The sequence below is a fragment of the Megalobrama amblycephala genome, linkage group LG18 (genome assembly GCF_018812025.1).
Source record: "Megalobrama amblycephala isolate DHTTF-2021 linkage group LG18, ASM1881202v1, whole genome shotgun sequence".
Lineage (NCBI taxonomy): Eukaryota > Metazoa > Chordata > Actinopteri > Cypriniformes > Xenocyprididae > Megalobrama > Megalobrama amblycephala.
Window position 1 is genome coordinate 14,749,647 of NC_063061.1, and position 26,397 is coordinate 14,776,043.

Genomic DNA, 26,397 nt, shown 5'->3' on the forward strand with positions numbered 1-26,397 from the left:
AAGCAGGGTGAGTAAGGCAGCGAGGCCGGGCGTGGTCAAGCAGAGAGCCCATCTGCAGTAAGAGTAATTAAAAGCATACAGGAGCATTTGAATGTGCAGGGCTCTGGCGTGGCTGGAATTGTTGTGCTCTGGTCTCAGACTCTGGGAAGCATCTGTCTCAGGGTGTGAGTGAGAGAAAGAGAGAGACACGAGGGCGAGACGAGAGGCTACGTCCAAACAAGTGACTCTCATTACCTCATCTCTGCACCGAGAGACAGACTGCGAGTGCTACGCTTCCAGCAAGAGGGCAAGAGGCAAGAACTGGAGGAGTTCAAATAATTTGCGTACAAATATCTGGCTTTAAAGTCGTCATGAAATCCAAATTGAAGTTTTTGGATTTTAGTCTGAGTGTGTTAGCCTTATCTATAAGCTAGTGTGTTCCAAAGCAATAACAAAATTTGCATTTAAAAGATATAAGCTTTCAAAACTTAGAGTCTCTCAGTACCGCCAATATGGATCAATGATTTTGATGATATCACGCTGCACTTCAGCTTCTCATCGGATCTTATGTCCAATCAATTGCTCTCTGAATCTGAAGCATCCCGCCCCCTTCATTATAAAGATGCTGAAGCTGCATCTGAAATCGGTCACTTGTTTACACATTTACTATTTTCTACATGGTGAATGGCACATAACGCACTATAGAGGGGATAGGGAACGATTCCAACAGTGCAAATATGCTTTACATTGGGGTGAATGAAGTCTGGTTTCACGTTAGTGTCACGCAAGCCGCTCTAGCATGCACGCGGTCTGCTCCAGTCCAGAGACATAATAGCACTGAGTGGATCATATGCGTGAGTCAAAACGTATCGGACCCATCTGAATTCTGCACAGAATGCTATATTTTATAGTTATATGGAGGAGATTAGGAGGAGAAATGGAGGCTTTACAGAGCTCTGCGGCTCTGGCCAAGCTGTGATATAAACTAAACGCTACTGGCCATTTTTTTTTTTTTTTTTTAAAAAGGGAGGAGCTGTTCAATATGTCCCGCACTATCTTCCTGTTTCAGTGGAAATTACGTCAACACACTGAATAATGCTGCACATTTCAAGGCACTTCAGTGGGCCTTTAACAATGACATGTCTGGTGGCTGCAGACAGGTTTAGGGCTGGTAACCCTAAACCATCATGAAAACAATAGGATGACTTGGTGAAATCAAAAACACTGGCTCATATACCTACGTCTTGAGGAGTCTTTAAAAGAAGAGCTTTTATTCAACATTTTCTGATGGGAAAACACAAAAATTATAGTGTTCTATACATTGCAGCTTTCTGGTGGTAAAACTTTAGCCAAGCACGCAGGCGACCTGGAAGGGAGAGTTCTGACAAGAATAACATACAGTGTATAAAGTCCAAAAGAGCACAGCAGTTCTGCGAATACACGGCTCATGTACTGCACTATATATGACCTGTGTCAGCCAGGTTCATACACACAAAACACAGCATATTTATCTACTTGTGTTTTTAGGTCAAATGTAGGGGGGGTGGGGGTGGGGGGTGGAGCGGGATAACATTTTGTATGGACATGCTCTTTATTTACTCACCACATTGTTCCAAACCAGTTTGATTTAATTTCTTCAATTCATAGTTATTCACTATTAATCTCAGCTGCAACACATCTTAAATCGCATCTTTATATTTAAATATGGCACATCAAGACGTCACAACAATGATGCAAGACATTCTTGGTTGTGAGTCTCATAACCGATCATGATGTGAAAAATATAAACGGGCATATATTCAAATCGCACAAAGAGCTGAAGACGACAATATTTCAGTCTGTTCTTCACACAATGCTCTAACACGACTTTGGAAATGCGAAGCATGAGTCATATGAATGACTTTTATGGTATTTTATGGTATTTAAAAGCCTCTGGTCATCTTTTGCTTTCATAGTATGGAAAAGAGCAGCGTAAACATCTTGTCTAACATCTCCTTTTGTGTTCTACTTAAGATATGTCATACAATCATACAGGTTTGGAACATCATGAGGGTGAGCAAGAAGAATTCATCTTTAGGGGCGAAGCTTGACTTTAAATTTATTGGTTTGGATAAAATAATTTTTTTTTTAAAAACAGCGAGCAATAGTGAATAATGCTGGAGCTGTGATAGCCCACAAAGATATTTACTTCACATAGTTTCTAATGTACTACGACATATGGCCGAAACAACTCAAGAGGTTTATAAAGAATCATCACAAACTGGAACTGCACAAGATGAAACTGCAAAACACCAGTTAAATCATGAAGTTACTACGCCGTTATATATGAATAAAACTGGCAATCCAGCAGAGAACCTGCTCTGAATGCATGTGTACTGTGTGTATTTATAAAAAGCTGCTTCAAGCCACAGTATGGTCACTACATCCACAGCCTCAAAACTAAAGATTTAAGAAAATTAACCAATTTAACTGATATTTTGCATTTAAAACTTTAAACATCACTTCTTTTGCATATATAGCAGGAGAAACTAACTCTTGCACTACAAAATAGTACAAAAAACTAGACTGGGTAAACCCAGCCTGATCTGCCGCCGATTTGATTTCGCCCGGCAACTCAGTCTGGAAACCTGTACATTCATTTCTGCTGCATCTGTTACACTTTTGCGGGAACCAATCACAGACTGGCTTATCCACCTTGCTCGCTATTGGCGGGTACAGAGCTCTTTCTATGGCTCTGGGCAGGTATAACACGATGACGTCTCTCGCACGACCGTCAATCCAATTCCTTTTAACCTCTCAACGATGCTAAATGAGTTCTTTAGTTTAGCAAACAAATCGTTCGACTGGGTGTAAACACCGATCACTTTCATGTTTTTTTGCACAATCTGCAAAAATCGCTCGATGCCATTGCTGCTTCTGCAAACCGCTGATCAATGCTACAAACCAATACAAACTAAGCCTGTGTGGAGTTTTCGCGTCGCTCTGCAAAAGTACGTCACCCGGATCGTTGATCTGATTGGTTGAAGGACTATCCAATTGCGTGAATAATGCGCGTTGATCGCCCCTCTTGTGCAGTAGGAAATACATAGCAAACTCCCCAGACCAATGTTCAATTTTAAATTGAGCTTGGTCTGGTGATAGCCAGACAAACAAAAAACTACTTGAGATAGTCAAATGTTAAACAGCAAATGTTGCACTAGCTAGGATCTAAACTAGAAACACCACTGAAATAAGGTAGAGGGATTGCCAGGTTTGTATATGATTATATCTACAGTTTTCCCCAAAGACAGGGAGTTAACATGTAGCAAATGTGTAGCTGACTCCGTTCATAAAACAATATGCAATTAATTAGGAAACACATGCTGTGGCATAGGCCACAGTCATGTGAATTGTCTTGGTCATTAAATAAATGTTAAGAGGGGAAAAAAAAAAAAAAAAAAAACACAGCAACAAAGAAAAGCCTTTTATGTTATGAGTTTCCATAAGTCAAAAATACTTTGGTGTAAGGGAGTTCCTAAGACATCAGCATGAAAAGATGCTAATGAAGTATTCAGTAGAGGACGAGGACTTAAAGGGTTGGTTCACCCAAAAATGAAAATTCTGTCATTAATTACTCACCTTCATGACGTTCCACATCTGTAAAACCTTCGCTCATCTTCAGAACAAAAATTAAGATATCTAAATCGGAGAGCTTGCCGATCCCCCATAGAAAGCAACAGTATTTATTTTAAGGACCAGAAAGGTAGTAAAGACATTGTTAAAATAGTCCATGTGACTGCAGTGGTTCAACCTTAATGTTATGAAGCAACAAGAATTAGTTTTTTTCCGCACAAAAAGAACTTAATTCAACAATTTCTTCTCCTCAGTGTCTGCGTCAGCATCACATGCATACGTCGTGCTACTCTTGTGAACAGGTTATAGAAAAGAAGAAATTGTTGAATATGAAGAAATTATAAGAAGTTGTTATTTTTGTTTTTTGCACATAAAAAGTATTCCCGAAGATGAACGAAGGTCTTACAGGTTTTAAATGAAATGAAGGCGAGTAATTAATGACAGAACTTTCATTTTTTGGGTGAACCCTTTAAAACTCAGTAAATGCAATGCAAACCTGAACACTAATTTTTTTTTCTCTTCTCCTAAGAAAAAGCATTTTGACGAGGGCAGAAAAGGGCAACTGTGCGCTACAAGTATGCTGCTCTTTTCACCTGACATTTGTCTGACTCAGATATTGATTTAACAACGAGTCTCTGAATGAACCCAGAACATCACTCCTGTGCCTGTTCATATAGGACATAAAAAGGGTTCCCACATGTTGACCAATGAGTGAAACACCACCACACTCATAAGGAGTGATAAGAACGGAGCATAACCACAAAATTTAAATTGCCTTTATGATTTTCCATGACCTTTTAACACTTCATTCATTTTCATGCTTTTCCAAACATGCAAATCACACTTTTGAAATTCTGATATTCCCAGGTTTTCCAGAACCATGCATATAACTTGCAATAGTGGCCTATATTAAGAGAATAAATCAAACTGTCACAATTTAAAATGACACAAGATACAATGCTCACTATCAGAACCCGACTAAGCAAATCTATGACTACAGACGACTGCAGAATTCCATGTAGAACTAATACAAGCAAAAAGAATGTCAAGAATTTAAATGTAACTAAAAAATTCAATTGATTCATAATCTCATGAAAGTAATGTAACAACTTCTCACATGATCCAGCTTCCAGGTCAGATTGAATATCCTACTTCAGCTATACTTTGGGTTGCAGAATGACTAAACTTGTTTTTCACATACATGAATTACATTTCTAAACATATTTACGGTCTAATTTTAAGTCATAAAGCATATAGCAGACTGACTCTTGAAGCAGAGTGACCTAACCAGAAGTGCATGCAGAGTGCCAGAATCCGTGGGAATGCAGGTCCTACCTGAGCTTGTCATCATCTCTATATACCTCCACCAACTTTAATACCCCTCCCCCTAAATTCCAAACAAATACCAACAACACAAGGGGGGGGCACCCATTACAAGTTATAAAAGGCAACAGACACACCCCTGTACTCCAGACAGTGGGTGGGGGGGGGGATCACATGCAGCTCTGAAATACAACAGTATATATGTTTGCAAGCGTTTCAGCACAGAGCCCGAGAGCTCAATTTGACTTCAGTCATTTACATTAAAACAGGCCTATGGTTGACCTGCAGCCAAAAAAGTTCTGTATTTTTTAAACAACACTTCACAATCGGTAGTGGAGCAAGTATGTAGGGGATATACTGGTTGACACGATAAACAAGAAATTTGTCAACCGGTAGAGATTGTGATTATTCTCACATGATATGTGGGCGTCATGAAAGTGTATAAATTTGTATGCGTTTTTAAGACATTCTTTTAGATTAAAAAAAAAGAAAAGAAAAGTATTTGCAACAACACACAAAAATGCAAATAAAATGGAAGCAGTAACAGATATATTCTTCCATATAGTGATGTATATATATGAGTGCAACGGATTATCAAAAAAATAAATATTTTGGACGGGAATTGGTTCTAGAGTTGTCAAAAGTACAGACTTCGGTACCTAGTCAGTACTGCAATTTTAAAAATGTGACGCTTTGAATGCTGTTGAGTGGATTTGTAAACACTTCTGATTGGCCATCGTGTTCACGGCTCATTGGATGTGTCTGTGATTGGCTTCAATGATCAACGCTGTAAAAGTTTTGTAAACAGTCAATGACACTCTTCACCGAATGCTTACACAGATACACACGGGAGCGTTTGAAAGCAGGCATCTATCGCGGACCAGACGCCTGCTTTCAAACGCTCCCTTTTTCAAATTCAAACACTCCCGTGCGTTGATCATTGTAGCCAGTCACAGACATATCCGATGAGCATGTCAACACAACAACCAATCAGGTGTTTACGAATCCGCTCAACAGCGCTCAAAGCGTCACATTTTTTACATTTGTTGGTACTTTTGACAACTCCACTTGGTTCTATGCGTCAGTTTGATAGGGTTTTGAGATGTGGCCGTTGCACTCAAAAGTGGAGGCAGATGATCAAAATCTTGGTTTAAGTGGTTTGAGAAGTCTTGATAATGTCACCAGAGGAAGTCTGTCGTTTACACCAGAAGATCCAGTATGACATTGATTAAACATTAAAAAAATAGAAATAGATTAAATGTCTGCAATAAGACCTATAACATACATTTAGAAAACTGACAGGGTGATTTTTTTAAAACAGATCAAGCACAATTTGCAGCGAAAAAGAAAAACTGAAGAACTTAAACGACTGTTTACTTAATTTTCATCTTTGCTCAATTATGTTTATTTGTCCTACAGCTCTTAATTACTTTTATGTAAAAAGCTCTCAACTTCATTGAAGTGAAATTAAAGAATAATTTCAATGTGATCTAAACTTTTGATATCACAACCTAATTTGAAGCAAAACAAACAATATTCTGATATATCGCCCACCCCTACAAGTATGCATGAATTTTTCATCATGCAATTCTTGCATGGCAAATGCCTGTCATCTGTCAAAAAAGGTAAATCCATACAATCTTTTAAATAAAATTAATATTCAGACCATACCTCTGTTTGTGTATTACAAATGCTTAGATGAAGTGGAAGTATGCACTTGATCCAATAAGAAGTGGCTGCAGTTATTAGAAAAACTTCTTAAGTGCGACTGATAATTAAACATCTACAGGACCCAACAGGTGCATCTTGATGTATGACGACAAACCCGCATGACAAGTCTCCCTGAAAACCAGAGCCACACTTCGTGATCATAATGGCTAATAATTGTTCCTCTGACACCGAGGAACAAATGTCTAATCTTAAAGCTTGTTGTTTTAACATTTGCGTCCCATGAAATTACAGAACCTGCCGTGGGGATACATTTACATGTCTTGAGGCCAAGCACTAGTGCTGACACTAAGGTTATGTGAACGTTTTAACATCTTGCATGCACTGACACAGATGTCAGATCTAAGTCAAAGCCTAAGTTTACCAACACTGCAAAAGGCCTGGCGTGGCACCGTCACGCAGATAAGCTTTGCTAAACAGCTAATATTTCCAGCTAATATTTAGATACGTACCAAGAGCCACTTAGCTTCCCGGCTAGCGACATTTCTACATCCTTCAAAATGACAGCCACTAAGACGCGACGTGTGGCGAGTTACACTTTAAAAGGCGTAAACTAAAGTGACAAGTGCTTGAAATAGATGAAATGATTTGGGATGGCTAACTAGCAGACGATGGCGTTGCCCCCTGATGTTCTCTTTAGGCCCAAATCGCAGCCTTCATCTCTGAGCCCGTGCTAAGCTAAGCTAACTCGCCTGAATTTGAGCTATTTAGAAACGCAACTGGCAACGTGGGTAGCGTGAAACGCTGCTGAAATAATTGCTAACGGCGCTCCGCGTGAGAGAGTTGTTGTATATATGTAGTCAAAAGTGGGACGTGATAAGTCAGCCTCTTTAGATGAGGTGATTAATTCCAGGGTTTTGGTGGGTTGGGAATGAAGCCTATTAAGGCTAGCAGAAGTTAGCATGTGAGCTAACACACACACACTCTCTCCACTTTCCTGCTGGCTGACTCGCTCTCACCTCAGACACCTCATCCTCGTCGCTGCCGGATCCGGGGCCTGACGATAGCACCGCGGCCGCTGTGAGTTTGAAATCAAGTCTGTCTGTGGTGGGCCCGCCAGCCTCTCCGAACAAGCGTACTTTCTTGCCACCGAGGCCCCCGAGTCCGGCTCCTGGTGTAGCTCCAACCCCCATCCCTAACGCAGGGGAACGCGGAGTCACCGAGTCAATCTCGTCCTCGAAGCCGTCCGTCAGCATTGCCGTCCCGGCTACTGCATCCTGCATACTTTCCTAAATAATACGTCTATTTGTGAAGGTAATGTTGTCTTTTCACTTTCTTTGGGGTTATATTGTTATAAAATAATTACGTTTTACTTCAGAAAAATCCTCAAACTCTCCTGAAGCGAGAAGAGAATCTCTTTCCCCCAAGCCATTAACTTTCTAACAACCTACCCTACTTCGTTCCATTTGTGTATTGTCCCGCCCCTGTTTAAAATATGCGAAGGCTATTGGGCAGGAGAGTTAAATACTGGAACCTGATTCGCTGCGACGCACGCTACTCGAGCGAAAGCACGCGACGTCAAGGTTGGTTTACAAGAGGGCTTTAAGATTTAACGCCAGGAAACATCATTTAGTAAAGGCGATTGGACGCGGGCACGCTTGTCACAAATTCCCGCCCTCTCGATACGCCTATTTTTGTCTTTATCGAGAAAGTAGAGGTTAATTTGTTTCAGAATCATATTTAGGAAGTTTTATCAATTTCTGAGATGTCATGTTTATAGTAATGTAAAGCTAGATACATCAGATTAGTCGGTCACTAACTGCCGAAATATTTTATGAATATAAATACAAGGTGCTGACAGTTAAAAGTCTGTAGCTGTCATCCCACTGCGTCCAACATTAAGCAACACTTATTATTTAACATGTTAAGACAACTGTGTCAATAAGTCCGTTTAGAGGAGGGCGCGACCGACCTGGGTGAAGCAATACCCGGATTTCTGTGGAAGATTTAATTATGGGACTTGTAGTTTAATTTTGACACGTATATAATATTGTACAAAATTATAAAATGTCCTTAATTTCTGGGGAAATAACATTTTGCATAGGGACATTTTTTCATATTCTTCTGCATAAATATATTTACCCTCTTATATTGGTACAGAAGCTGTTATGACTACATGTAATTATATTTATGAGTCTATGGAAAGCTGTTTCGTCGCAGTTTTAAACTGAAAACTAATGGGACTTTTCTCCTGCATTAAAAGCTAAATTCAATGTTTATAATAAACTCTGTTTAGATGACAATTGGAAGCTCAGTAAAGCTTTCAAACTTTAATAATTTGACATACTCTGCAATTTTTAATGTGAAAGATTAGAACAATTAGACAGTGGTTTAATATTTTCCAATAAACAATATGACATTGTAATATTCTAAATAATAAAACTCAGGTTCTGTTTACATGTAGCTGTTTTTCAGGTGAAATAAAAAAAAATCACTTGTTTCACCTATTTACCGCATGTTTTATAGGCTAATTCATAATGTCGTCAAAAAAAGTTCTACATTTTCTTCAGACTCTTCACTTATGTGACTAAAATGTGAATATGTGCCACACAACCTTAGATTGGCATATGCAAATGCAATATATATTTTTTTTTAATTATTCCTGTTCATGATTAAGGTGTTGCAAATGCATTTAATTATTTCTCAAAGTCACATGAGCTGTAAGGATATGTCTGCATGACATTTAAACCATTTACAAGCATTGTAAAAAAAAAAAAAAAAAGTGACACATTTCTTCAATTTTAAAGATGTAGGTTTAAATGGGTAACTGTCTGAATATAGATAAAATGAAACTGAAAATTGGTCATAAGTGAATTGCCTGCATTGACCATGAAGGCCGAAAATTATGAAAGCTTAATTATAATAATGAACTCAAAAACACAGACTGAGCCAGCAGGTCCTCATTAGTGGGTTTGTCAGCGTTCTGACAGCCTGCATTACAGAAGTAAGGGTTTGGGCAACTAGTCATGAGGCAAATTGGAGAGAATTGGGCCTAAAATTGCAGAAATTAATGGTTATGAAACCTTATATTTTCTATTCAAACTTTCCAGTTGTTCGAAATTATAGAAAAAAATTATTCTATAAAAAAAAAAAATCAGAGACGGCACTTACGAAGAGCAATTTCTAGCAGAAAGAACAGAAAATAACTTGCTTTTTTGAGATTTTATTTATTGCCACAACTTTTTCAGTTGGGTAAATCAATTTTTTATTTTTTTTTAATAACCTCGTAATATTAACTTTCATCTTTTTCCTTATAGAACAGTCTTCAGACCTAATGACAAAACTCATATAAATATTCATCTCTGCACTTAAAGCCAGTGGTTTAAAATTTTACTGTTATTTGTCCCAAAATGTCCTGCACTTTATATTTGATGTCCTGTCCTGCTTCAGTTTCCATTACAGAAGAGTTCAAATCTTTTTCTTTTTTTTTTAAATTAGATTTTTAATTTTATACAACGAGATACATATGTACAACAAGCTAAGTATTTATAAAAAAATAATAAAAAAAAAATTTACATTTAAAAAGCTAAAAAAAAATAAAAAAATAAATGAAAAAAAATAATAATAATAAAATACAATAATAAATTCATTTAAATGACCAGAGGCATACTAGTGAGGAATCACCAGTTTACATGATTCACACAGATCAATTTATATAGTCTACAGGTTGCTCAGAAACTCCTTCACCTGAAAAGAAAAAGAAAAAAGAAAAAACATCAAAATTATGTCAAAACATGGCTAAAACACTTTACTGTTATGCCTGTTTCATACTGAATGTGTAAAAGCAGCACATATTTTTTTCAAAGCCCATGTTAAAGGGACAGCTCACAAAAAATGAAAATTCTGTCATTTACTGACCGTAGAGTTGTTCCAAACCTTTATAAATTTCTTTCTGCACACATCATTGCCAGGAGTTTTTGCCCAAACTTCAAAGGCCCATTTAAATGATTAAATCTTGAGGTATATCCTAACTTTAAGATTACTTTTATCATGTAAACTACATATATATGGCACGTCCTGTGTTTGGGACAGTAGAAGAGGAACACTGCTGCATCGCAGCACAGTATGCTACCTATCATAAATCAAAGCACGTGACACAGTGGTCGGGGGAAAACACCTGAATAGCTTGACAGAATAGAAGATACTCGTCTGTATTTGCAGTACACAAGTTGTGGTTCATCTGCACGTGACAAACTCTGCTTGTGCATCCAGTGTGAAACGGGCATTAGAGACAAAACTCTTAAAGGGTTAGTTCACCCAAAAATGACATTTCTGTCATTTATTACTCACCCTCATGTCGTTCCACACCTGTAAGACCTTCGTTCATCTTCAGAACACAAATTAAGATATTTTTGATGAAATCCGAGAGGTTTCTGACCTCCCCATAGACTGCAACATTATTACTATTTTTTAGGTCCAGAAAGGTAGTAAAGACATTGTTTAAATAGTCTGTGTGACTAGTGATTCAACCTTAATGTCATGAAGCGACAAGAATACTTTTTGTGCACAAAAATAATGACTTTCTTCTCTACTCTCTGACTCTGTTCACGTGAGCACCACGACTCATGCGTAATACGGTGTTCTCACATTGAACCCAGAAGCGCTGCACTACATTTACAATGTGAAAAGCATCGGAAACTGACAGAAAATTGTTGAATAAAGTTTTGCTTCATAACATTAAGGGTAAACCACAATAGTCACGTGGACTATTTTATCAATGTCTTTACTACTTTCTGGACCTTGAACGTGGTAATAACGTTGCAGTCTATGGGGGGCCAGAAAGCTCTCGAATTTCATCAGAAATATCTTAATTTGTGTTCTGTAGATGAATAAAGGTCTTATGGGTGTGGAACGGCATGAGGGTAAGTAATTAATGACAGAATTTTCATTTTTGGGTGAACTAACCCTTTAATGATGGCATTTGTCCACAGACTTATATATACATACCTTGTCAATTACACCTTCTTGCTTAATTCTGTCATTTTTAAAATCCTCATTAACATCCAGGACCAGTACTGGCAGGTCTTTAAGATACTCAAAATCCAACCTGTATATGACAAGATATCCATTTAGATAATTAAACAATGCAAACAGCTGAAACACACGTTTTAGCACATATTAAGTTAATCACTAACTTTGTGGTTCGGTTGTACAGCCAACACTCATGCTTATAATGCAGCTTCTCCAGGTAATCCAGTGGAATCCCCTGTTCCTCCTCTCGCCCTCGGAACTGAAGACGCTGCATACACCTCTGCAGATCATGCGTTTAATCAATTAATCATTTTATCCTTACATTCACATCACTTTTTTTTTACTACTACAGGTGATCCAATCAAAATATAAAGGAACTGCTAGATACCTCTGGATTAGCACGAAGATAGATCATGCCGTCCAGCTCAATCTGGGACTCGAACTGAGTGAGGAGCCACGAATGCCAGTCTTGGTAGATGGCCCACTCGGTCTCATTTAGATCTCCAGACTCAAAGAGGTTGGAGGCAAACACATATCTGGAATATAAAAAAAAAAAATCAGACGTTTCAATTCAATACCATTTTACATTTGTCTTTTTAATTGTTTTCTAATTGTTGAGAGAAGCTGTTTGTCTGTACCGATCACTATAGACAGAACGCTCAAAGAACTGGACTGGTTTCTCTGCCTGCTGAAGTTTGGCAGAAGGAGGCTGAAGCTGTGAACGGACACGACTCAGGCAGGCGTAGGTCTGGAAAGTGTAAGACCAGCGACTGGGCTTGTCATATAACATCTGCAGCAGGTTGCCTCCACTCTTCTGGGACGTGCTGAGCTCCTACAGGGTTTGAAGGGGATATTTTATTAAAAGAACTCAAATTAACATGAAGACACTCCTTAATAATATCTCTTGTATACTGTACCTCGTACTCGTTCTCTGTGGTTTGTACATTGCACCACTTCCCAATGGGCTCTGGTATGACTTCCCATTCCTCTGACGCCCGCTCCAGCAAGCGCACTAAAGTTGACTTCCCTGCCGCTGTTTGTTTCACAGACATAAATGTTTTAAAAATCAAAACAAGCAAAATTTGTGTTGTCTTATGATTATCAAAGATAAAAACAGTTCCCTAGACGTTTTTATCTTTGCATTAATAGCCATAAGGATGCTTAAACCAAATAATATAGCAGTATGACAGTATGTATGACAATAGCATTAGCCTGGTTGTCATAATTCTGCAATGTAATGAAACAACATCCTTTAGTTGTCAACCGTTCTTTGATTTCAATGAATATATATATATATATATATATATATATATATATATATATATATATATATATAAAATTCAGTCATAGTCGATGGTTGTAAGCCTCACTCAACGACAATAGTATTTGGCGCCAACAGCACTAACGTTACTGTAACAGTACAAGAAAGCTCTCATGCATATTTCTCGTTTATTTAATATAAAAAACTAAGCTATTAACAATACTTATATATTATATATTAGATGCGTTTTAATTTATGTAACGTTATATTATTTCGTCGATTAAAGCAACTTACCAATGTTTCCCTCTATCGAGACCTTCAATGCCCTTTTTTCGAAGCTGAGGTCAGCGTCGAAGCTTGAGCAAAATCTTTTGGGAGGAGTAGCCATTATCGTATAAAATACTTAAATAAATAAACAAACCACTTGATTTGTTTTATATATATTTTTAAAAGTCTGTAAGACCAGCTTAAATGTTCCCGTGCGCGCCTAACAGTTTTCTGCTTGAAATTCGCGGCAAGACTTCACATGGTCAGAGGCGCGGGGAGGGGCTCTAGTACTCCTTGTGTGATTGGTCGAGACCACAGAAGCCTCCGTTTCATTGGTTGACGTGTGCTCAGCTGCCCTGAGACACTTCCTGTTCTTTATCTAGTAAACAGACAGTAAATGTAAGACAACGTAAACCTTTAAAACCGTTAAATTAAGTAAAGCTACACATTATTAAAAGTATGAAAACATTGTAAATATTACACAATGAAGTGGGGTTTTTTAAGTTTTGAAGTTGCTGGAGCTAACTAGTGTCCAGATAAGATGTAAACCTTTACAAAAAAGCAAATACTATGGAAAAAAAGCTACTATTATATAAATGTAATATCAGTGTGACCAGTAGAGGGCAGAAAGGAACTACGGCAACACGAATGTCAAGCTAAATGTTTTCCCGCACATTTTTTTAACCAAGTAAAATAAGTGATACTTTCAATTGTTAGGTCTTTATCTATTATTAACAAAAAGCTGTATAGTCTTTATCTCTTTCAGGTAAACTGAGTGGCAGTAAGTGGCACTAACGGCTAGTTTGTGAGTTTAGTCTGCTGTTAGTGAAATAGTTCGATTAATTTGCTTTATTACCAGTTTCCTCAAATGTATTCAAGCGCAGTTTCAGTCTTTCTAGAATGCGTTTTTCTAATTGCTAATTTTAATGCTTTTGTTAGTGTTTACTAGAACCGTGTTGTGATAGCGATTTAGCAACATATCATGGAGACAAAGGTGCTTCAACAACCATTTAGTAACTGAACGTTTTAGTATCTACACTGAAATTAAAAATAAAATCAAGTTGAATGTTAAGTCGATATGACTTACACACTTTTCATTTTAATACATAATAACAAAACAACTTTCGGTATATGACGAGGTGGCCGAGTGGTTAAGGCGATGGACTGCTAATCCATTGTGCTCTGCACGCGTGGGTTCGAATCCCATCCTCGTCGGTAAATGTGTTTTTCAGGAGTTTGTCTGTGACGTCTCAGGCAATTTTACAGTTTTTACTTTCCTAAAATCTCTGTTATATTTATCACACCAGAAAACATTAAATACTGTTTCTTTATTCCTGCAATTTCATGTACAATTTTTTTTTTTTTAAATGAAAGCTTGTTTTAAATCATTTTTCTTACAAGGTAAGATTGTTTTTTGTTTGTTTTTGTTTTTTTTCTGAAGATCTTGACGTTTCTGCAACCAGTCAATTTAAAGCAATTCTTTGATGGACCAGCTTCCCATAGACCAGATGTAGACAGAAATTCAAATTACATTATGTAACTGTTAATTACAGATTTTTAAATAGCCTACATTCCGACAAATATATCAGCTGATCAAGTTAGTCATTATATAATAATGATCCTGCTGCACATATGACATCAACAATCCTAAAGCAGTAAACAAACCCTGAATTTTCTGATTGGCTCATATCACTTTTACAAACACATTCAAAGTAGGCCTATAATCTTTTGAAAACAACATATGATTAGGAAAAAAACTGTACTATAATGTAGTGCAAGTTCAGCTTTATTAAAATCGTGTTAGTTTGTAGAAGACAATAACTCAAATGTCATACAGTGACCGCTACTGGTGTGATTGTGCCTGTACAACACAAAACGGCCAAACCAGCGGTCATTCTCACTGCCAGAGCAGGCGTGAATTAAAATTGGGATGCTGAAAGTGCTAATGAAATTTTATTAGTGACAGCAAGGAACATTAATTTTAACACTACTAAAAAACTTTTTTTGATAAACACTTTCAAAATGAGAATAGTGGGATACAGTGAAAAACGAATTTGTTGATGAAACAATTGTTTATCATGGATTTGATATATACTGTTATGGAATAATAACAACAAAAAAATCGTGTTAGCATACTTTATAATTTATTCTTTAATTTACTATTTTACTAAAGGTGTGTTTTGTGCTTGAACTGTTTAAGTTTCATGACTATTATTGGTCTGCTCTATTTTTCTTTGACATTTCCTTTTATAGTCATTAGTCAGATAACTTGTGCAGGATAAAATAAAGTTAAACTGATGCACTCAGATCTGTTTAATCTCTTGTGTGTAAATGACAATGATTGAAAACAACCTAAAGTCTGGACAAACAGTTGTAGTTACATACCTCACTGTTGGGGGCGCTGTTGCATAAACTGTGACTGGAACAAACACATTTAAGCTGCAGATTTGTTTATATTTTTATTTTCACTTGTAAGTGTTATAAAAATTCTCATTTATTGTTTTATATGAAAAAGGGATGCATGCTAAATTCTGTTTGCCATGTTCCACTTTCCACAAAATGTCTCTTACATGGGGGTTACTGCTGCCTGTACTCCATTAGGAAAGAATTGTTGATGCTTTTTAAAAACCTATTCATTGTCTAAAACAATGTCTGAAAGTTAAATTGTGCATCTAAGTGACTATTTTGCTCTTATATCCCACAGGATCCTACAGAATACCAAAGTGACAGTGTGATCACACCAAAACAGCTTGACGAAGTCCAGGGTCATTGCTGCTTTTTAATAATAATAATAATAAAAAAAGTCATGTTAACTGTACAATGTACATTACTCAAGCTCGAGATTTTGCTGTGCTTGACTTTTCAGGCTTGGACGCAGTGGTCCAGCGGTAACAGTCTGTCACGCTTTTGCTCCGTGGCTCTACAGCACAACTTGTGCAATAAACTATGCCTAATGCTAACATAACCACAATAAAAACACATAGTGGTACCAACAGTGCCACAAGCAGCCAGCTTTTGTCGGGTTTCTTCCTGTCACCTGGACGCTGTTCTGTTCCTGATGTATCTTCTGGAATTTGTGATGTTTCAGGAGTAAGCATGACAAAATCCCATTTTCTCTTAGGCGCAGATGTCAAAGTCACTGAGGGTCCTTTGTCTCCTGAAGTCCTTACATCTACTGTATCACCAGTTGCTATTGATATTTCTTCCTCATGTGCATCCTCTTCATTTGAATAAGCTGAAGTTGTAATATCCATCAAAAAGTTAGATGAAGGTGAGTTTGAGGATGCATGCTCATTTAAATCAGGTTCCTGTGTAGTTACATCTCCTTCCTGGGTCTTCTCTGTAAACCAGCTCAGGTAAGTCGAATGCCACTCCAAGCTTGGGGTATCTGTTAGCCACTCCAGAGGGCTGGCATCTGTCACCAGTTCAGGCAAGCTGGGAGTTGAATCAGATGATTCGCCAGTCGTGTGTTCATCCTCTTCGACTGGCCGACAATAGTAGTTGTCCTCTTGTAACATGTAACCCTCCTCACAAAGACACTCAAATCCACCTTCATAATTTCTGCACACCTGTTCGCAAATGTCTGGGGTATTACACTCATCAATATCTTCGCATTGATCTGGATCTTCTCTACGTGGAGAGAATCCCTCGTGACAGCGGCACGTGTAGGAACCAGGAGAGTTCTCGCACAAATGATCGCACTTTCCTTCCATGCATTCGTCTATGTCCACACATTCTCCGAACTCAGACGGAAGGTAGCCCTCGTTGCACCTACACTCAAATGTACCAGGTGCATTGATGCATTCCTGCGGACATGGTTTCTGCAAGCACTCATCTATATCAAGACAGCTCTGACCATCACCTGACAGGAGATACCCATCGGGGCACTTGCAGCGGTGACCCTGAGGGGTGGACTCGCACTCAAACTCGCAGTTGGCATTGTGGCAGGGATCCGAGAGCTGGCAGGTCTTTCCATCTTCTGCCAGGACATAATTCTCTGAGCACTCACAGTAGTAATGTGTATCCGAGTTCAAGCAGTAGTGCTCGCATCCTCCATTGTCCTGTTCGCACCAGTCCCTTGGAGTGTTCAAGCAGAGCGGTGCATCCTTCGACCAGCCAATGCTCCCGTCCTCCCTCAGCATGCACAGAACCGACTGGTCTTCCTTCTCGTTGTCGGGACAAGGAAGAGTTGCCACAGAACCGAAAGGGATGTGAGTAAGAGCAGTACTTGCCAGTTCAAATGGGGTGGTGTACAGTGCAGGACCCCCTCCTTCTTTTTGAAGAGCTGGGCACATCCCCTGGTAGGTGTAACGACAGAGGAATCCTTCCACGGCCACTGCACAAGACCCATCGAGCCATTTGAAGTTGTACTGGTCATTGCCACTTTTGTCAGCCGTGTTGTAGGTAATGACCACACAACGATGAGCAGCACAAGCACTGGGTAAGTCATCACGTTGCCAGTTTGTATACTGTGTTTCCTGATCCCCAGTGATCCAGGTAAAGCCCCTCAAAGGACGTGTGGCCGAACACTGCCGAGGCTGACGCTGAAGGCCAATCCACAGCCTGATTCTGGGTCGGGAGCCACGCCTGACCCCTGACGATAGGAGGTCATGAATCAAAGAAGCTTCTTCTGGTCCTTTCATAGTAGCCAGGTTCCCCCCTTTATCCTTGCAGGTCCTCCAGGACTCCCGGAAAGTCTTGCGCTGGAGATGAATAGAATAGCATCCCTCAGCATTGCACACGCCATCCTGCTCCTGCAAGCTTTGTCCCATGACTCCTTTAGACCAATATAAATATAGAAGAACAAAGAAAAGAAAGGGATATGCAGCACAGCATTTTCTAACAGTCCTGATTCCCATTATTTCTGCAGCTGAGATGATTCTTGTTTTGTCTGTTATCTTACTTGTCTGCAGTTTTTTTTTTTTCTCACCTAATCAAAAGTTTAAATTTACCTATGAGCTCTTTCAAACCTCTGGTCTCTATGCTTAAAGAGATGACTTTTGTCTGCAGTCTGTCTGCAGCAGGGAGACAGAGGAGGAGGGTATAGACGTTTGTTATTAGAAGAGGGGGCGGGTAATGAGTGTGCTGAGTGGTGGGGGGAGATTCAGCCTGTGGTTTTCCCTTGTGCCGTATGGTTTTCATAAAACTGTTTAAGGAAATAGTTTGTGACCCTGCCAACAAGTCCCCCCCCCATCCTCCACTCACTCATCCAATCACTACAACAATCACCATCACAAATCCATCCATCCATCCAACCTGAAAACATTATCCTGGGTCATCCTGATAAGATTTTCTCATTTTTGCATTCTTGTGTGGTTAATTTTTGCACAGCTGCTTAGACTGTTTTCTTTTTTTAAATTAATTTAGCATAATATTTTATATAAAATTCTTTTGATGTAATGGTTTAAAAATATTTAACTTAATTTGTATTGCCTGTTCTTTCTCATCACCATAATCAAGCTGTATTTGTGCATTTAAATTCATTTACACAATGGAAAGCAACCAAACATTAGAGAATATGCAGGTTTTATTTGTTATTTATTTGAAGTTAAAGGGTTAGTTCACCCAAAAATGAAAATTGTCATTAATGACTCACCCTCATGTCGTTCCACACCTGTAAGACCTCCGTTCATCTTCGGAACACAGTTTAAGATATTTTAGATTTAGTCCGAGAGCTTTCTGTCCCTCCATTGAAAGTGTATGTACGGTAGACTGTCCATGTCCAGAAAGGTAATAAAAAAATCATCTAAGTAGTCCATGTGACATCAGTGGGTTAGTTAGAAATTTTTGAAGCATCGAAAATACATTTTGGTCCAAAAATAACAAAAACTACGACTTTATTCTGCATTGTATTCTCTTCCGGAATCCATTCCATTTAATTGATTCCATTGAATCCTTTCATCTGTCGGCATTGGTAATGCACTTTTACGACGTTGTTTTTGGCGATTAGGACATCCGCGACATGCACACTTACGCACCATTTTAAAAAATATAGCAATACCAAAATACAAACAATGTAGAATAGCTTGAATACAGCGTACGTCTCCCTCAGACTGTAAATGAAGCTCGGGCGCACCGGATAACACGTCAGCAGCATCACTGCGGAGTCGTGAACCCGGATTGACAACAGACCCGGAAGAGAAGACAATGCTGAATAAAGTCATAGTTTTTGTTATTTTTGGACCAAAATGTATTTTCGATGCTTCAAAAACTTCTAACTAACCCACTGATGTCACATGGACTACTTTGATGATGCTTTTATTACCTTTATGGACATGGGCAGCATACCGTACATACACTTTCAATGGAGGGACAGAAAGCTCTCGGACTAAATCTAAAATATCTTAAACTGTGTTCCGAAGATGAACGAAGGTCTTACAGGTGTGGAACGACATGAGGGTGAGTCATTAATTACATAATTTTCATTTTTGGGTGAACTAACCCTTTAATGAGGAGAAAATGGTTTGATAGCAAATGTTTAAAAAACACTGGTCTTTTTGAGCATATTATTGTCTTTGACTGACCATTGTAAAAAAAAAAATGTGAAAATGTTTTTTTTTTTCTGTGCAAAACTACAAAAATAAAACTCTAATATAGGTCTTTTCATGTTACGCTTAACCCCGGGTTATCGTCGTTCTAAACATCGCTTTTAATCCCGGGTAAAGGAACGTTTCACTCTTGTAATTTAGAAGTGTGGTTAGCTCCGCTTTTTACCCAGGGTTATGAAACCCTGCTCCGCAACAGGTTTAGCACCGCTTTTGTGGTGTTAACCACGCATTGCAGTGCCAAACTTGTACAGTGTGAAACGATGCAGTGTGGGGCCGTTCACACAGAACGCGTCTTTGCGTCTAAAAACGCGAGACGCAGCGCTCAGAAGTGATTTTAAAAAAAGCGCAGCATAGAACGCGAGAGTCTCGAGACGCGCCTTTGAGACGTGATGCAATAACGACAATAACGGAAATAATAGAAATAGGCAAACTGCAGAATTTACAGATACAAGTTTTGACATGGAAAAAAAGAAAATAAGATAATAATGAGCGCCTCCGCCGCCATGTTGCCATTATATAAAACAGTTGTCATGTCAACTCGCAACGCTTGCCCCGCCTCCAAGTTCTTCTGATTGGTCCACTGTTTTGGAACTGACATTGATGAGCTGCGCTGCGTGTAAAAGTTGAAATTCTTTTAACTTGACACGGCGTCTTAAAAACGCGGCGCTCGTGTGTGAGGCGCTGCAAAAGACGCGAGACGCGAGCGTAACGGTCATGCACGTCTGTAAAGCGCGTGTTTACATAGAAAAACAATGGGAAAGTAGCGCATTGGAATAGAAAAACGCGTTCTGTGTGAACGGCCCCTTAGAATGTTACAGCTAGACGCTTACCAACAGACAATACTCACATTTGCCTGCTTTAGACAATCACGGAAACAAGGCGCAAAGTGCGCATTGTAGGCTATATAAACAGTAACTTCCGCGTTTGAGAGGAAAAATGTCTAATGCTGACAGAAAACACGACAATTTGAATGGAGACCGTTTCATTCTTACCTTTATAGTCCAATGTCCATTCAGTAGCCTATAAACCACAATCTATATAGTAGCCTACAGTCGGCAATACGAGGATGCGCAATGCTAGAGCTATGTAGGTCGCGTGCTGCCTTTATCCAATCAATGACACTGACACCGCAAATATGCAAATAAGAATGTTAAACCAGGGATTACGAATGTACAATGTGAAACATCAGGTTATGAATACCCAGGATTAATTGTTAACCCCGGGTAAAGTGAGCAGTATAACGTGAAGCAAGATATCCCAGGATTCCGTTTATGGGGTTTAGAATGACCCACACCTTAAAAAAAAATATTTTCATGATTTGTTATCACAACATTTTTTCTTCTGTCAAATCAACTTAAATAATTAATGTGGTTCAGATAACAACATATTTTGAGTTTCTATTGATTAAACCAATTGCCTTCATTGTATTAACACAAATTTTTAATTTCAAAGAACACAAAATTAAGGCAACCAGGCAACTTACTTTTTTAAGTTAAACCAACAATTCTTTTTCTAAAATGAAAATTCTGTCATTAATTACTCACCCTCATGTCATTCCACACTCGTAAGACTTACTCGTTCTTCTTTGGAAGACAAATTTAGATATGTTTGTCCTAACAAGCGATCGATTTTCTTCAGAAAATTTGGACTAAACCACTTGACTCATATGGATTAGTTTTCTGATCTCTTTATGACGTCTTTGAGGCGTCAAAGTGGAAGTTGCAAAGGCAGCCAATGGAAGGAAATCTGACAGCATTCTGTCATCAAAAATGTCTTAATTTGTCTTCCGAAGAAGAACGAAAGTCTTACGGGCATAGAACGACATGAGGGTGAGTTAATGATAGAATTTTCATTTCATTTTCAAGTCTGAAAAGCCCTTAAGAGGTCATGTATCATTTTGTGCCTTGTTTTAATTTTCTCATGATCTCAACAAAGTTTTCTTGTAATATCAACTTGTATGTCACTCAACGTTCACCTGTCGAACATTCTATAACCATGCAAATAAAAATATACTGCCATATCATGAACGAGTCATTTTTATTTCAAAGCAATACTGCTTAAAACGTTGTTACCTCCAGACCAAGGGAAAACAACTTTTAAAGTTCTCAAGATCTCAAGAAAATTAGGTCATGATCATGACAAATCATGATAGAAAAAAATGTGCATGGCCTTTTAAAGCTCCCATATAAAACTAATAAGCATAATAAAAGCAGAAGTTCCAGCTGAGCTCAGATTGTTATTGGACTGAATCAAGATTTAAAAACGTGAGAATATGTAGAGGTTTTCTCACAGTGGCCACTGCCTTCTTCTCAATTGCATGGAGCCACTAAACCACAAAGGTTCAAGGCTTCCCCCTTCAAGACAGAAGAGAAATGTTTGTCCAAGACCACAACTTAATGTTCTCCAGTTTGAACTCAGACCCTCATGAGATACAGATACCTCCTCCAGTTGTTGATATGTTTTTTATTTTTTTGAGACATTGATCCACAATGAGCACATAAATATCAGATATTACTATCAGTAACCTTCACCAGCACAGATGTTAGCAGTTCAACAGTCAGGCAGCTTAAGCAGTTTTCTTCTTTGCTTCAGGCCTTTTCATACACGTCATCTCGGTTTCAATTACAGAACTCCACTTGAAATAACCCTGCTCTTTGTCCCCACAAACTCTCTTACATTTATTTCTCTAAACCAAATAATAAACCTTTCTGAAATACATCCCAAAAATCTCACTTACCTATTCCAATTTAAACAAATCTGTCCTGGTGTGGTCTTTCGAACTCGAACATACTTGACCAAAGTAAAATTCCCAAATACCTCATTGTAGATGGATAAAATAACAGAATAATCTCATAAATATTGACACGGAAGAGACAAAAGAAGCAGCACGGATGAATGCAATAAAAACATGGATGAATTCTTTCGATGAGAAAAGGAAAATTCAGCAAAATAGGCAAATTTCGGTTTTGTTTAGGTAACCGTAACCCCCCAGATACACTAATCTACATGGGCCATTTTTTTCTCCTCAATTTTCCAGATGTTAAACCAGTCTAGACTGAGGACACATCTTCCTGCATTTCCACATTAAATGTTGAGATTTGCATCTTTGCCTCTGCAAGATAAAACTTCCTAAATGGAGATCAGAAAGACTAGATGCTTAAAGCACCAAGCAACTGCTCTTTTGTTTCATAGCTTGGAACTTTTCTATGACAAGCACATTGAAACTGATTCAGCTGAACAATATTTTCCACCACTTTGAGGAACGACTGTCAGTAAAACAGACTGATTGTATTGCCAAATTCACTCTATTTCAGCAGTCAAATATGTACAGCTTGAAGTTCACACAGAAGTTCACACAACTAGCATGGTCAATTGAGAACCTTTTTGTAATTATAGCTTTGTTTGTAGAATATAATAGTAATCTATATGCACCCTTTTGCAAGCTCTGTAATACTATTAAAGTGATAACTGGTGATGATCACAGCCACATAAGTTCAACTGCCAATTCAGTGTGTGCACAGCTTTCAGACAGGGTTTTCTATGGTCAGTCCCCAAAGGAAACACTTATATCAGATTGGCCGTCTCCCCTGACTATGATTTCAACACAAATAAATAATAGTCATGAGTGTTGTAAAGGGTCGGTTCCTGACCTCGGTTAGAAGAGTGCAGTCTAGAGATTTTATCATGTGGATACAACCTCAGTAGAAGCTATTTATACAAGATATATGCTTTCTCTCTGTTAGGCCAATGCCTTTCAATGATTTAAGAGAAATATCTGAAACACAACATATTTACATTTGTTTAGTGATACCCTACATTTCATTGAAAAACAGCTGTGATTTCCTGCATTTTCTTAAAGTTTTATACTTTTTTTCCTGATGAATAACAGAATTGTGCGGAGTTGTAAACCCTAGAACACTTGTGATGTTCCCGGTCTGCAACAAAATTGCTTATAAATCTCTTGTGCTACATCATGAGGGTAAAAAATAATGTTTTTTTTGTAAATAGGCCTACATTATTGCATCAGAGAAAAGATTTAGGATGACCATGGCACTATTTCAAATTTAAAAGCCTTTATTATCAGATGGCTACAAACAAAAAAATCTAAAAACTCTCCAACGTGTTGTGGCCCATGCCTTCTTCAGGGAGAGCAACACAACAAAGTCAGCAACAGGTGAGGTGATACTGCTTTCACCTGTTGTCATCTGATAATAAAGGCGTTTTTAATTTGAAAAGCCATGGTCATCCTAAAGTTCCATTTGATGGACTATTACAAACCCTAGAATCTAGAAGACCATAGAGCATTCACCTTCACTGTATACTTTTGAGATGCACTCTCTTTTGTTGGACTTTGTTTGAAGGCCTACATTATTGTTAGGCCTATTTTCTGTATAATTTCTGTTACAAAAAAAAAAAAACACAAGTAGGCTACACTACAAATATGGCTCTTGCAATATTACAAAAATAAATTAATAAATACTAAATGATGGTGCTTTGCAGGACCAATATGAAAGGAATAGTTGACTCAAATCGTGCACACGATATATCCTACTTTTTTTCTTGCATATCATGTGCTGGGCTCCGTAGGCCTACTAATTGTTTACTCACAGTCAGATGTCTCTCCAGACCCGTACAGCATTTTCCTCTGTGAAAAAAAAAGTGTGACAGTAATTAAAAATCTAGTCACTATTAGCCAGTAGCCACAGTTGTGGAAGCTTTGTTGTCCAAATGCGGAACGGTCAGATATCATGTCATAAACCCCGCAACAATTAAAGGGTTAGTTCACCCACAAATAAAAATAATGTAATTTATTACTTACCCTCATGTCGTTCCACACCAGTAAGACCTTTGTTAATCTTCGGAACACAAATTAAGATATTTTTGTTGAAATCCGATGGCTCCGTGAGGCCTGCATAGGGAGCAATGGACACTTCCTCTCTCAAGATCCATAAAGGTACTAAAAACATATTTAAATCAGTTCATGTGAGTACAGTGGTTCAATATTAATATTATAAAGCGACGAGAATATTTTTGGTGCACCAAAAAAAATAAAATAAAAAACGACTTATATAGTGATGGCCGATTTCAAAACACTGATTCAGGAAGCTTCGGAGCACAAATGAATCAGCGTGTCAAATCAGCAGTTCGGAGCACCAAAATCACATTTCAGCAGTTTGGCGGTTTGACATGCGATCCGAATCGTGATTCGATACGCTGATTCATAACGCTCCGAAGCTTCCTGAAGCAGTGTTTTAAAATTGGCCATCACTAAATAAGTCGTTATTTTGATTTATTTTGGCGCACCAAAAATATTCTCGTCACTTTATAATATTAATATTGAACCACTGTACTCACATGAACTGATTTAAATATGTTTTTAGTACATTAATGGATCTTGAGAGAGGAAATGTCATTGCTGTCAATGGAGGCCTCACTGAGTCATTGGATTTCAACAAAAATATCTTAATTTGTGTTCTGAAGATTAACGAAGGTCTTACGGGTGTGGAACAGCATGAGGGTGAGTAATTAATGACAGAATTTTCATTTTTGGGTGAACTAACCCTTTAACACATCACAAACTGTGATGTCCGATTCGTGAACAAATGACTCTAGTCTTGTGAACCGGTTCTTTTTAATGAGTCAGCCAAAAAGATTCACGAAACAGCCTCGAACTCGCTCCTGAGTTATTTAGCAGTTTGATTCAGACTCACTCCGTCACGTTCAAAGTGCTTACAAAAGGGTTAGTTCACCCAAAAATTAAAATTTTGTCATTAATTACTCACTCTCATGTCGTTCCACACCCGTAAGACCTTCGTTCATCTTCGGAACACAAATGAAGATATTTTTGATGAAATCTGAGAGCTTTCTGTCCCTCCATTGACAGCTACGTAACTACCACGCTGACGCTTCAAAAAGTGCATATAGAGATCGTAAAAATAATCCATATTAATTGAGTGATTTACTCATTTTGAAGAGACTCGATCGCTTTATATGATGAACAGATTTAATTTAGGCTTTTATTTACATATAAACTTTGATTAGCAAACTAAACCAGAAGCTCAACCAAACCTGCTAGATGCATTAGAACAAACCTCTTGCGGAAGCTTAAACGTGCTGCATAACACACGAAGATGAACCTCATTGGTTCTCACACGTCACGTGAACATGCTTGAGCTTCCGTTAGTTTGTGAGTTGATGAATGTTTATGTGAATAAAAGGCTAAATTCAATCTGATCATATAAAGCGATCGTGTCTCTTCAGAACATTTTGGACTAAACTGCTCAATTCATATGGATTAGTTTTACGATCTCTTTATGGCTGTTTATGGACAGAAAGCTCTCAGATTTCATCAAAAAATATCTTCATTTGTGTTCTGAAGATGAACGAACGTCTTACAGATTTGGAACGACATGAGGGTGAGTAATTAATGACAGAATTTTAATTTTGGGGTGAATTAACTCTTAAGTTCACAATTTACTCAGTGAACAGCTTGTCATTTTTCAGGTCTGATTCTAAATTACCGTGACGGTGTATTCTTTAGGTGAGACATTCATCGGCCTTAGCAAAAGAGATGTAAAAACTCTGTAAAGTTATATATGACACAACCAGGATGCAATCACTGAGAGCATCAAATTGGACAAATTTAGTCTATTTGTTTGTTTGTTTGTTTGTTTGTTTGTCTAAAAATTTAGTTTAGTCTAATGCACA

The 26,397-nt window shown here is 38.1% G+C and overlaps 3 protein-coding genes and 1 non-coding gene across 5 annotated transcripts in view; 1 reads left to right on the plus strand and 3 right to left on the minus strand.

Annotated features, from left to right (window-relative positions):
• Positions 1–8,054, minus strand: part of ankhd1 (ankyrin repeat and KH domain containing 1) — a 49,505-nt gene extending 41,451 nt beyond the window's left edge. For both annotated transcript variants that reach the window (XM_048166044.1, XM_048166043.1), the window contains exon 1: positions 7,602–8,054. In XM_048166044.1, the coding sequence (XP_048022001.1) occupies positions 7,602–7,865 (264 nt within the window). In that variant the 5' untranslated portion in view covers positions 7,866–8,054. The remainder of the gene's footprint in view (positions 1–7,601) is intronic.
• Positions 8,055–9,789: 1,735 nt separating this feature from the next.
• zgc:110540 (deoxynucleoside kinase) lies at positions 9,790–13,426 on the minus strand. The gene is made up of 7 exons (XM_048166046.1): positions 13,169–13,426; positions 12,531–12,646; positions 12,252–12,445; positions 12,002–12,149; positions 11,778–11,893; positions 11,590–11,689; positions 9,790–10,329 (listed from the first exon to the last, which is right to left on the minus strand). The coding sequence occupies exons 1-7, from the start codon at positions 13,260–13,262 to the stop codon at positions 10,303–10,305; spliced, it is 795 nt and encodes a 264-aa protein (XP_048022003.1). The 5' UTR covers positions 13,263–13,426; the 3' UTR covers positions 9,790–10,302.
• Positions 13,427–14,274: 848 nt separating this feature from the next.
• On the plus strand, positions 14,275–14,356 carry trnas-gcu. Its single transcript has one exon. It is a non-coding gene; the product is annotated as a tRNA-Ser (tRNA).
• Positions 14,357–14,911: 555 nt separating this feature from the next.
• Positions 14,912–20,930, minus strand: cd248b (CD248 molecule, endosialin b). Its single transcript, XM_048166045.1, has 2 exons — positions 20,682–20,930; positions 14,912–17,918 (listed from the first exon to the last, which is right to left on the minus strand). Exon 2 carries the CDS (start codon positions 17,911–17,913, stop codon positions 15,973–15,975), a length of 1,941 nt encoding a protein of 646 aa, XP_048022002.1. The 5' UTR covers positions 17,914–17,918; positions 20,682–20,930; the 3' UTR covers positions 14,912–15,972.
• Between the last annotated feature and the right edge of the window lie 5,467 nt (positions 20,931–26,397).

What these genes read in the sequence shown, in the direction of transcription:
- zgc:110540 (XM_048166046.1), bottom strand. Translation starts at nt 13,262, where the DNA reads ATGGCTACTCCTCCCAAAAGATTTTGCTCAAGCTTCGACGCTGACCTC. An exon ending in CCACAGAGAACGAGTACGAG is followed by an intron (nt 12,446 to 12,530) that starts GTACAGTATACA and finishes CAAACCCTGTAG; the next exon opens with GAGCTCAGCACGTCCCAGAA. An exon ending in CGTTCTGTCTATAGTGATCG is followed by an intron (nt 12,150 to 12,251) that starts GTACAGACAAAC and finishes TTTATATTCCAG; the next exon opens with ATATGTGTTTGCCTCCAACC.
- cd248b (XM_048166045.1), bottom strand. Translation starts at nt 17,913, where the DNA reads ATGGGACAAAGCTTGCAGGAGCAGGATGGCGTGTGCAATGCTGAGGGA.